Consider the following 12810-nt stretch of genomic DNA (forward strand, 5'->3'; position numbering starts at 1 on the left):
GTTTTGGCTCATTTTAGGTTATTTTCTTTAAATGAATTATGACTAGCTACTTGTCTCAACTTATTCTCACATTTATAGGCTGGAAGAGTCAGACCATTGCTCATTCCTTTCAGGCCTTCATTCTTCGGTGCTAATCTCTCCCTTTTCAATTTTGCAATTCTGTCACAGAACTCATGTTAGAAGAACAGAGCACTTGCTTTGAATCATCAAAAACAAATCAGAATGTTGAGGGAGGTAGCCCCTTGGTATTCCTTGTTTGATCTACAACTTCCTTTGGGACTTGGACCTTTGATACAAGATCTGGTCAAACTAGTCTGGGCTTGTACCCAGTCCCCCACTGGATCTGAGCTGGTTTGGATAAAGCCCGCCAAAAATCTGGCCTTCTAGGAATTAACCTGAGCTCCGCCCATTACTTCTTCAAGCAGATAAAAAGAGCAAAGCTAGAACCATCTTTGGTTCAGAGATTTGAAAGATGCCAGCCAAGATGTATATCTTCCTCTATCAAATGCCTTTTACTAACCAGATCTTGTATCAAAGGTCCAAATCCCAAAGGAAGTTGTAGATCAAACAAGGAATACCAAGGGGCTACCGCCCTCAACAAGAATGTTAAGACTAGCTTGAGACAACTAAAGCTGAGATTTTGACAGTTCTCATGTGAGCATTTAAGGTCTCATAGCATTCAACATCAAGTATATATTCTCCACAACTTCCACAGACGTGGGTCATTGTCCATCCACAGCCCTCATTTTCTGCAAAGCGAACTCCAGACTCAGGTTTCTGTTCCATTTTCCAAGGATGCCTACATTTTTTTCCCCCATGTAGTTCTTTTTGTTATATTGAGGAGCTAAAAAGGAAGAGTTTGCCCTCAGTACACCATCTTTGCTAGAAGCCAAGAAAGGATTAGGGAAGCTAAGTGGTGCAGAGTATAGAGTGTTGACCTTGGTGTCTGGAGTAACAAAATTCAAATCCAACCTCAGAAACTGGGCAAGTCAATTAACCTATTTGTTCTAGTTTCTCATCTATGAAATGAGCTGAAGAAGAAAATATCAAACCACTCCAATATCTGCCAAAACCCCCCCCAAAAAACCCAAATGGAGTCATGGAGAGTCAGATATAACCGAAACAACTCAACACAACGATAATCAATTTTACTAGATGAGATAATTTTACTAGTTGAGATCTACAAGATCGCAAGGGAAAGAAAAATAATTTTATAACTACATTCAGAGTACTTATCCAAACTTAGAAATGTAAAGAGGTTGAATTCAGGCAATTTAGTCCACATGGCCCTCCTCCCCAACTCCAATTTTGGAGACAATAGCAACCAAGTGATAGCAATTGCCCAAAATTATTCCTGTAGCAGAGCTAAGATTTGAATTTGGGTCCTCTAAATACAATACTCTAAGTACAATGGGAGTTATCGGCTTCTGGGAGAAAAGCAGATTTAAAGAGCAAATAGATACTTCCTACTGCAGACTGCTTTTTTAATCCTCTGGAACTAACAATGAAAATGTATCAAGTTGAATCTTTACTTTAAACAAAGAAATAAAAGATAAATTATTTTTATAAAGCCTTCCTAACAAAAACATAATACTGTAACAATCTTGAGTTTATGACCTTGAAGGCAGGTAATTTTTCCATTCATATTTTTGTATCCCATCAACAGGTATAATGCCTAATACTTTATGTCTATTGAACAGAACTGCAACAAAGTAAAACAGAAAAGCAGGACTGAAGGACTCAGAGAAAGCAAGGGAATTTCCTATCATGTTTTGATGCTAAAAATTTAAAGTCAGGCATTATTTTTAAAAATTTTTAATTGAGGAAAAATTATTTTCTCAGAGCCAACATGGATGGAACTAATTATAAATGAAAGGGAAGTAGGAATTTCTCAGCCAATTGTCTCTATGGGCTTATTGTATCTTCTATGAAATAAAGGCTATTTTTTTTCCTATGTGAATATGATTCCCATCTCCCCAACCCATCTGAAAATGATTTTATTAATTAGTGTCAAGCTTACTGACATATGAAATAGGAGAAAAGAGATTTATATTAGGGATCACCAAAATGTATAAAGAGGAGATAGCACATCTTGTAATTGGTTATGCCTATAAGAGAAAAAAAAGAAACAAAAATATACCCAGAAAATAACTGGAACAAAGTATTTAGAAACTTCTTTTTGGAACTACTACTTTTCTCATAATCACTTCAATAATAATACACAAATAGCAAAGGAAAAAAAAAAATCAGATTCACTTTTTTTTTTGGACCAGATCTGTGATTTCTGGTATCTCCTGATGAGGAAACTACTGATCAATATCAAGTGGCAACTGTTCAATATTTTATATAGAATCTTTAGCTAATTGAGTTACTATGTGATTTTCCCAAGGTTTCAAAGTCAGGATGTATGGAAGAATTTGAATCCAGGTCTTCCTGAATTCAAAGACTGCTATTTATTCAATATACCACACTGCCTTTCTCTTCACTTATTCTCAAGTTACTTCAACAGATTCCATTCCTATTTTGCATATGGCTTTGCCCTACCCATTTTCTTCCCACCCCCACCGCCCCAGTTTTTTGTTTTAGTCAAGTATTCCTCAGTTTACAGCTTCTCAGAAGGGTCAATGACAACTTGATTCAAAATTTAGGAAAATGGAAATGAAAAGTCCTATCGACCCAAGCTACACTTTTCTAGGCAGTTAGTCCTCTATACAGTATCTCCCCATTACCAACACATTCCATACACATATCCTAAAATGACTAAATTATCAATTAATACAAAGCACAACTTAAATAATAGTAGAAAGGAAATAATTCCAAACATTTAGTATAGTATTCTATACAGAGACTATGAACTTGACCTTGGAGAAAATCAGCCTAGCTTATCCTCTTCCCTTCTAGAATTAAACACTAAAATGTCTAATGGATAGGAATAATGGCTTTTTGGTGCTATGAGAATACCTAACTGGGGAAAATCTGAAAAGAACATATGAAAAACTAGCATTCTTAGGACTGCAGAGAGAACTATTTTCTGTATACTGGAAGAATAGCCGCATTAAGTCTGTTGTACCATTCAGATATACACAGGGAAAAATAAGGGCAGTTTCTTTTGTTTCCCAAGTTCCCCCAAACTACATGGCAATGCTAGCATGTCATTCAGTTAAGTCATTATTAAATGCAGTATTGAAGCTGTTATATTTTCTTTCTTAGACTGTGAACAGTGTTATCTGGTCTGCTTCCCCGGCTCCCCACCAAGAATATCTCCAATGACCAATTAAAAAGCTCCTCAAGGATTAGTAACCAAATGTCTCTGCAGGGAGATCACACACACTATTCAAATACATTTAATTTTCCTAAAGAAATTCAATTGTGTGGCTGGCTCCAGCTATGTCTCCTAAATGAGAGAGAACATGGGAGACCTTTCCTTTTGGGAAGGTGCAATATCAAAAGCTGAGTAAGCAATACACACACTTTCGGCAAACAAAAAAGCATGGGATTTTTTTTTTTTTGTTTGGCTTAGAAGGGAGGTGGCAAGAGTGTTATTGCTGTGATATTTGCTTCAAATCTATGCACCAAACATGAGCATCTGCATCCCATTTCTCCATGACAGAACAGGAGAGCTAGGTCTGCAGGGCAAACCTCATGTAGAATTGCTGTGTGATGGCCCAAGCTCTTTCTCCGTTATTCTATAAGTAACAGGTATTCCTTCAAAGATGCTGGCAATGGCAGGCCCTTTACTGCATCTGGCAGATACTGAAGTCCCAGGCTATGTCGAACAGCATATCGAGACAATGTTTTTAGGGTTCCTGGGGCAGAGCACAGCATAGTCAGTTTTTCACAAAGTTGCTGGTCTCTGGCTACTTCACCAGGCATAGTGCCATTTTTTCGTAATTCAAAGTGTCCAACAGCTCTGTGGAGGAGTTCAAAGCAAGAATCCTCTTTTTCTGTTCCAAGTCCCCTAACCAACAGAGCCACCAACCGGGAGATAGGTGTCTGGCCCTTTAAGTTGGTGACCCTGACCTCTGCACCATAGTCAAGGAGTATGCTAACACTCTCAAGATTTCCCTTCATGGCTGCCCAGCTAAGTGGTGTGTCATTGTTGTAATCCAAGGCATTGACAGAGGCACCACTCTCTAGGAGGGCTCTTACACACTCAGCATTATTCTTAAAGGCTGCCCAGTGAAGTGGAGTGTCTCTGTTGCCATCTAGTGCATTGGGGTTTGCACCATATTCCAATAGCACTTCCACACAAGCTTCATCTTTTTCAGCTGCGTAATGGAGAGCCGTCCGATTATAGCCATCTAGAGCATTGACCTATAAAAATAAATAACAAATACATTATCGTGGACATAATAAGTAGATCCAAATTGTCAGGCAGATCCAAATTATTCCATCCATACACCATCACTAATAATGTTATGCTGCAAAAGGATATCTATAAGCAAAGGAAGATGATAAGTACATGGAGGGGGAGACAGTTTTGAATATCCATAGGAAGGCAAAAGGAAGTTCAGAGAAAAAGGTATTGATTACTTGGCAATACCAATCTTAAGTGAGTACATATTATATCTATATGGTTAATCTGATTCTATAATTCTATAATCTGCATATAAGATTGGAAAGTTGTATACAAAGAGAGGTATTTTTATACTAGCCCCATAAAGCTGTTAGAAACTAGATGATATCTCTTTAGTAAGAAGAAATATTCTGTTAGGATTCCAAGGAAGAAAGTTTAAAAAGAAGCTGGAGAAAAAAATAAAAAGATTTAGTCCTAAGTACTTAATGAACAGGATGATCCAGCTGCTACAAATACAATTAAAGCTGTCAAAGGGAGAAAGTAGAATCATCCATTAAAGAGAGGAAAAAAAGCTTTAAAGAAGTGAAGCACAGAAACAGCTGTTAAAGAAAAAAATCAGTTCAGGAACAATAATCTATTCTGAACCATTCAAGGCTCTGTTGTTGTCTTTCTTCCTTTCTTATATTTTCTCTTTGTACTATTTAGTAATTCTATAAGAGGGGTGAGGTGAAAAAGAAGATGCAGCTTAAACTCATCTTTCAATACTAAGCAGTGATGAAGAGGTTTGGTGAAGAAAAGTTTAAAGAGAATAGAAATTTTGGATTATCTCTTTTTATCTTAATTCTTTTTGCTCTCTACAGTTAAGGACAATCTAGAAAAAAGCTCTAATGTATACAGCATTATTTATCTGGACAAAACTGTAAGGATGTTAGTGGCTACATTCTGTATTTACATACTATACTCCTAATCACAGCTACCTTAAAACAGCCTGCTGATGGTGCTAAACTTATGCTGGACATAACAGAAAGGGAAAACATGATTGAAACTAATACCCAAAATAATACAGAAGTAGGGATGACAGCACAGAAGGCAAAATTCTAAGGAAGGGGTTGCCTGAGGGAGGAACTTCTTTGTTTTCATTTGATGTAGGGAAGCTGTGTCTGACATCAGGTCCAACACCCTGGGCATGATGTAAGAGTGAGGATTGGGGGCTGTCTTTCTTTTTACAGTTCTGGTTCATTCTACAGGCAAAAAAAATAAAAATAAAAAAAAAATTAATAATTAAGGGTATTGAAGGGTAGTGCCCAAAAAAGTAGGCTGAGGACAAAAAAGGAAAAGACAAATTACTCCTCACTAACACCATCAATACCTCAAATTAAAGAGGGGGGAAGGTGACTAAGGGACACAACAAGGACTGATAAAAAAAGAAATATTCATGGCTCTAGATAACTGCCATGATTAATTGCAAAAAAGTAGATCTGCATTCTAATCAATGATACAACTGACTTAAGAGGTTAAAATGGAAGATGGAGAGGAATAGAGAAAAGAATTAAGTATTAGAAAATTCCATGCTCTTGAAGGATTAAGAATGGGTTAATAAAAGCAAATTACCTCAGCTCCTTTTTCCAAGAGTAACTCCACACAGTCAGCATCTGACACCATGCAGGCACAATGCAGTGGCTTCAGTGTGCCATGGGTACAATTCACATCAGCTCCCTATAGGCAAAAAAAGAAATAACTTTCATCACTTTTGCATAAGTAATGATATCTTACTCAATTGGGAAGAATTTGCTATTTTAAGGAAAGTTGGAATGGTGATCCCATCATATTCTGAAAAAGCTAGATAGACTAGTAGGGAAAAGACTGAAAATTGACTACCAGGGAAAATGAGTCTGGTCTTCACCAGATATGACATGTAATATAAACATAGCAACCCAGTTTCTTTATTTGCAAACTAAAGAAATATAGGTCTATTGCTGGAGCTAATCATATAAAGCACTATTTTACCTCACAGATCACCATCAAGAGCTCAATCTCATTATCATACCAAGAGTGGTGTTTTTGCTAACTAAACAAAATTTGCTACATTTAAGAATGCTGGAATATAGAGACACTTTCCTATCCCACTATGATCTTTAGAAGGTAGAGAAACATCATTAGCAGTCCAAAGAAATAGAAAATCCTCTATCTACAAGATAATGAAACAAACTTAATATCCAAATTTTGTGCACTCACTTCTATTTTGACTTGGAGTACCAATCTGTAGCACAGAAGTTTTTTTTTTTTAAAATAGTTTTTATTTACCAGATATTTGCATGGGTAATTTTACAACATTGACAATTGCCAAACCATTTAATAGCATAGACATTTTTAAAAGTATGGCATTCTTTACTAAGACTTAATTAACTGCACAATTTACTTTTCACAGCTACAGAATCCAGGCTATTTGGTTGCACTCTACAGCAGCCAAGAAACTGTATCCAATGGCCCAACAGAAATTTATGGTCAGATGCCACAGATTTTCTAAAATCTTAGATTATATATGACCAGCATTTCTTAAGTATAATGTCACACTGCTTTTCAAAAGTTAGAATACTATCCAAAGTAGGAAATGGTAACATTTGAGCAATAAAGTAGTACCTAGTAAAACAAAAAACAAAAACAATCATGTACTCTGACCCAGTTTTTCCCCCCCCCCGCTCTGAGACAAATGGGGTCACACAACCAGGGTTGTATCTGAGAGTAGGATTAACAAGGGTCCTCCTGACTTCAGGGCTGGTGCTCTATCACCTACCTACCTTGTTCCACCTAGCTGCCACCTGACCCAGTATTCTTAAGAATATACTCTTAAAAGTGTTATAAAGAAGAAAAAAAGGAATTGAATAAAGATTTTCATAGCTACATTTATAAAAATACAAAAAAAAATGACAGCCTAAATGCCTAACAATAGAGGAATGACTCAATAAACTGTAACACATTTATGCAAGTAACATATTGTAATGCACAAATATGAAGACTATAAAGAAATGTGGAAGGCCCAATTTAAAAAAAACCAACTAGAAATACAGCATACACAATATTAAACCATTATAAATGGAAAATGACTTGGAGCAACTGAAAAGTTCACATGCTAAAATTAAACTAAAACAGGATTTTGATCCATTTGTTTAGGTTTTTTGGTTGTTATTATTCAGTCACGTCCAATTCTCCATGATCCTGGGAACACTGTCCATGGAGTTTTTTCTCGGCAAAGAAACTAGAGTATTTTGCTATTTCCTTCTCCAGTGTGTCTCCACTTTACAGATGAGGAACTGAAGCAAACAGAAGTTATTTGACTTGTTCAAGGCCACACAAATTAGTGTCTGAGGCTGGATTTTAATTCAGATCTTCATGACTCCAGGTTTTATGCTTTTATCTATTTTACTACCTAGTTGTCCTCTCCCCAAGTTGGCTTTACTAATGTTCACTATTAAATATTTAATAAAATACTTAATTTTAAAAGTTGATGCAGCAGGCAATAAATTACTTAGGGGAAGAGAAAGAGTTCTAATTGCTCTATCTTAGACATGGAAAAATCAGTGCATCAAATTGAGAACCATTTATAGTCTTTTTTAGCTCCCCTCTTCATATCCTAACTAGGCCTTTTAACCATGGACCATGTAGAACTCAACACATTTCATGACAAAAAGGCTACTACAGAAAAACAAGGAGGAGATGGGAAGAAAAACTGAACCAAAGAACAAATAAAAATCAACAGGTTATCATCTCCTGGGAGGTAATGGCAATTCTACTCTGAGTGGAGTTAATGCTTCAGGCTTGGAACAAAGCATGGTCCCCCAGGAACTGTTTCATTTTATTCAGTAGTTTCTACAGAAATAGCTGTAAACTTACCCCTCTGATCAGGTCCTCTACGTTATCATGGGGAAAGGAACGTATGGCAGCAATTGTTCGAATTAAGCGCTCTGAGAGTGAGTATTTGCTCTGAATGCTCTGCATAATATACCACATACTGGAACTCATCAAGGGCTCAAGATTTGTTCACATGCTCCAAACTGCATAAAACAAAGAGACTTTTAAAATCTTGAAGCACTTCAGTTTTTATATCTAATACCTCCTTGAAACATTCACATCATTTAAAATGATTATCTCAGCAATTCTCATAAATCTTAATAGTTAATGTTTTGGGTTTTTTTCAACTATAGTGAAAGAACCAGATTAGAAGTCACTGAGCAGGGAAATGTAGACCTAGGTGTCCTGTATTATAGTCCATTCTTCCATCCAGTGCCCAGTATTTTTTAAATGAAGATATTGAGATACTTGGGCAATCTTATTACAAATAGGTAGGTATGCAGACTCAATTTATGAGGGCCTGAGTTTGTCATTATATCCTAGCTACTGAAAGAGGATGTGACAAGACCAACTGTTGTTAGAAAAATCCATTGTTTTTTTTTTAAACCGTACTGTAAGGGTTAGAGTACATATGGGGCTTTTTAGGGAGGGTGATGTTTAAACATGTAGGGAACTCCTGGTATGCAATTCCTTCCACCAATGAATATCAGCAATTGATCTGCTAACTTAAGATCTCAGAGTTGAGGCCCTGAAGCTAAGAAATTTGCCTGAATTTAGAATTAAAGGAAGTGAACCCAGATCTTTCTTACTCCAAGGCCAGCCCTCCATCCACCATGCTGTCTTTTATATTACTATAACTGAATTATATTCCATGGAACCCTGGGTTTCAAAGGATTTGAATAGCTTCCATGAGAAAATTACAATACTATCACTAACACAATGAATATTAACCTATAAATATTAAAAGCCTCATGAAAAACATTTGGTGGGACTAAAAATATTCTATTTTGTTCCTCAATTTCTTCAACTTCCTTTTAAACTGGGGATATTCTACCCCAGCCTAACTGATCCTTTCCTTCTCCTCTCTTCTCACCTCTAACAATTTGGGGTTTAGTTAAGTTTCAAGGTATTCCATTGTCTTATCAGTTGGGACTTTTTTGGGATCATACTGTAATAAAAAGAAGGAAAACAAAGACATGCTTGGCTCATTTTAAAGGAGTGGAGGAGGAAAATAGAGAATTAAATCAATATGCCCAGAACCTTTGAGATATCTCCATTTAAGGAAAAATGTGATGCCATAATTCTTGGGAAATGAAAACTTGGGAAACTGCAAAATGTGTTCAAATTCCATTATACTAAGAGTCTGACTTACAAAAGGATTCCTATTCAGGAACAAGATTGAACATTTTCATAGAAACAATTATTGAAAAATTGGAAAAGAATTCTAAAGCTGGGTCCTCAGAAAGGTCTAACTTGCAGAAGCTGGGGAGAATATAGGAGAAAATAAAATGTTACTGCTCCAGATCAATAATAACTATTATTTATATAGCACTTTAAGGTTTACAAAATGCTCATTTGATTCTTACAAGTGGAAGGCAGGTGCTATTGTTATTTTGTACTGATGAATAAACTGAGGCAGACTTGCCCAGGATCAAACTGCTAGTATATTGCTGGGGTTCAATTTGGTCTTTCTGACTCTAGGTCCAGCACTCTAGCCACTGTGCCATCTAGCTGCCATCTGCAATAATAGAAGCATAGTTGACTATTACTGAGACTAAAAGTTTGAAATAAGTAGCATATTTGAGATTTTTATGCTTATGATACATGAATATGTATCATTTATAACATACATGATGCTATAAATAACCATCCATTCATTCTCAGTATTTTAGTTTGTATATATGGTAGTTGAAATTAATTTTAAAATATTATACTATGCAGACATTTCACTAATTTGAGGCAAGATGTCTTTCCCATTTTTAAAAAATAGGAAAATAAACTTATTCTACATTAGTAAGCTTTTGCTTACTATACATGTTTGAGGATTATTTCTAGTTTTAGATACTTTCTCAACTTGTTCTAAAATATTTCAAAAAGTGTTGAACTTTTTTAAAATTCTTATCCATTAAATTATCCACATGAAACATAAAAAAGTGGCCTCAGCATTACACTGAGTTAGCAGCAAGCAGAGCCCTGAAAATGGGAGGGTAGGCTCGTCCAAACTTCGTCTCTGTCTAACCCTGTCTGCAGTCATGCAGGGTTGAAGACTTCACTAGAAGGATCCAAGGATAAGCTTTGGAGTCTGTGTAGTTCTGCAGTTTTTAATTCCACTCTGAGGCCCTTTCTGAATGATTGCCTCCCTACCTCCCTTTAGCCGGAGATCGTGAGGATCAACCTCTAAATTGGAAGCAATGTTTACAGAACTAATGTGGAAACCTCTTCAATGTTCAAGCACAGATTCCAAGAGGTTTCCAAGTTTAGGGTCACAATCACTTTAACCGTCGGAGCTAGGAAAAGGGCCAAGGAAATGGGGAGTACAGAGAGCCCTTGCGGAAATGTAGCGGCTCCTAACCCTCGGCGGGCACGCAGGAGCCGCAGAGGGTAGGGACCCTGCCCAAGCACCGCGGGCTCTCGGGCTGCCTAGGGCACGACGCCGGCGGCCCCAAGAAACAAGCGGGACTCCGCTCGGAAAGGTCTGTTGCTAGGAGCGGGGCGGAACGGAGGCTGTCCGCGGGGCGCTGGGTCCAGCTGCTCCAGGCCTAGACCCGCACCACTGCCTCCCAGGGGAGGAAGGGCATCCGCCATCGCAGAAGGGGTACGGGGCTTCCTGTCTCCTTCCCTTCCAACAGCTTCGTGCCCGAAAGAAGAGATTAAAGGTAGAGCCGGCGGCTCCGTGGGGGAGAGAGGGCGCGGCGGGAATTAGGAGCTAGGTCTCTAGAGGGACCGGGCGGTGACGGAACTAGGAATTAGGCCTTACCTAACCACCAAGTCGAAGTAGGTACAGAAAGCCGCTACCAAGGGGTGACCCGGAAGCAGAAGTTGTCAGGTGCGGGTCGTTTGTCTTCGGACTACCAGAGGACAGAAGGGAGGCAACGGGCCTGCGCACATGCCTGTCACCGAGCGGCGGAGGGCGCCTGCGCAGACTTTGAAGGGCCGGTTCTTCCCCTGACAGGACCTCTTTCCAGCCTCCCTCTTCTCGCAATTAATGGCTGGCTCTGGCCCTGCTAGAGGCGTGGTTCTAGAACCCCCAGGGAGGAGGGGCGGGGAGTGGAAAAAAGACCTCCCTTCACATATTACCCCTAGCTTTTTTTTTTTTTTTACGAGCCTAGACTCAAGTTAATCCTCATTATCCTTAGGTAAAATGGGTGGCAATTTAATGCTTGCCTTGCCTATCTCGCCATTGTGCAGAAAGAGCATTTTTTGGGTAAATTGTAACATTCGAAATGAAGAAGAAATTTTTAAAAGGAATTGGATTTGTTAATCTGAGCCTTTGATGTTTCAGGATGTGGATTGCTTCTATTACTCCAGCACTCCTTAAGTATCAGTTTGCACCTTTAGATGGTAATGTCTTACTTAAACTTCTACACATTACTGTTAATTCTGCCTTCTGAAAAGAAGCAAAAACAAATTTAATTCCTCCTTCACATAACAACATATCAAATATTTAAAGACAACAAACATATCCCCTCTTAGTATTTTCTACTCTGGACTAAATACGTCCCCTTCCTTTACTTATCTGGCATGACTGAGTCTGTTTAACATCTTAGTCTCATCTTTTGACAATAGCTCCTACTTGTCAAAATCTTTCGTAATTTTTCCTTCTAATTCTAGTTCCAGATTTATATTCTTAAAGCACATTGACTATGGCAATTCTTTACTCCAGATACTTCAATGGCTTCTTGCTCTAGCAATAAAATGCAAACACCTCAGCTTTAAATACCTTCTATCTCCAAGCTACCAAGCAGGTGAGTTTTACATTCTTTCTATTAATGGGGTTTAACATTTGAGTAAAACTTGCCTCTATTCTGATCCCGTATGGGACATTCCATCTCCCATCTCTGTGCCTTTGCATGGGCCTAAAAAGTTTTTCCCCTTCCCCACTGCCTCTTGGAATCTCTAGCTCTCTTCAACACTCATATCAAGTTTCTGATCTTCTCTCAGTTGTAATCCTTCTCTGGGAGGAGGTTTCTTTTCTGTAAAATCTTTTCCTCTGTGAGCAGGTTTCTTGGGAAGCTTCTAGAGCTTCCAGCCAGAGCAAAGGCAGAATCTTGAATCCTCTTCTTCCTGAATCCTGGCTCTGAATCTCCTCCAGCTACCCTGAAGTTCTCCTGGGAAGTCTTGTTCTTCTCCCAGTCTAGACTCTCCTTCCAGACTGCTGTCTAAAAACTCAATCTCCCAATATAGACTCTCCTTGCCTGACTGTCCTTCTCTTTTATCCTAGCAGAGATTGGGCTAGTGAGAACTCAGGGGCCTGCGGGGAAATACTTCAACCAATGAATTTGCTCCTCTTAAAGGTGCAAACTCCTTTAAACATGTAAACTCCCCCCCAGAAGTCCAAAGTTGCAAACTCCTTTCAAAGGCCTGAACCAAAGGTGTGAATTCTGAGTTAGAGAATTGTTTAGATAACCTGAGTTATCACCTTGTAATCTTAACATCTCCCCCTT

General features: G+C 38.2%; 1 protein-coding gene across 1 annotated transcript; it reads right to left on the bottom strand.

Moving 5' to 3' along the window:
• Nucleotides 1–1799: 1799 nt before the first annotated feature.
• ASB8 (ankyrin repeat and SOCS box containing 8) lies at nt 1800–11271 on the bottom strand. The gene is made up of 4 exons (XM_074270718.1): nt 11124–11271; nt 8189–8349; nt 5909–6013; nt 1800–4314 (listed from the first exon to the last, which is right to left on the bottom strand). The coding sequence occupies exons 2-4, from the start codon at nt 8315–8317 to the stop codon at nt 3682–3684; spliced, it is 867 nt and encodes a 288-aa protein (XP_074126819.1). The 5' UTR covers nt 8318–8349; nt 11124–11271; the 3' UTR covers nt 1800–3681.
• Nucleotides 11272–12810: the final 1539 nt, after the last annotated feature.

This window comes from Sminthopsis crassicaudata, chromosome 5, assembly GCF_048593235.1.
Source record: "Sminthopsis crassicaudata isolate SCR6 chromosome 5, ASM4859323v1, whole genome shotgun sequence".
In the NCBI taxonomy this organism is placed as follows: Eukaryota; Metazoa; Chordata; class Mammalia; order Dasyuromorphia; family Dasyuridae; genus Sminthopsis; species Sminthopsis crassicaudata.

Coding starts and splice junctions, on each gene's coding strand:
- ASB8 (XM_074270718.1), bottom strand. CDS start 8,317: ATGAGTTCCAGTATGTGGTATATTATGCAGAGCATTCAGAGCAAATAC. Junction 6,014..8,188: donor TAGAGGACCTGATCAGAGGG/GTAAGTTTACAG, acceptor TTTTGCCTATAG/GGAGCTGATGTGAATTGTAC. Junction 4,315..5,908: donor TCTTGGAAAAAGGAGCTGAG/GTAATTTGCTTT, acceptor TTATTTTTATAG/GTCAATGCTCTAGATGGCTA.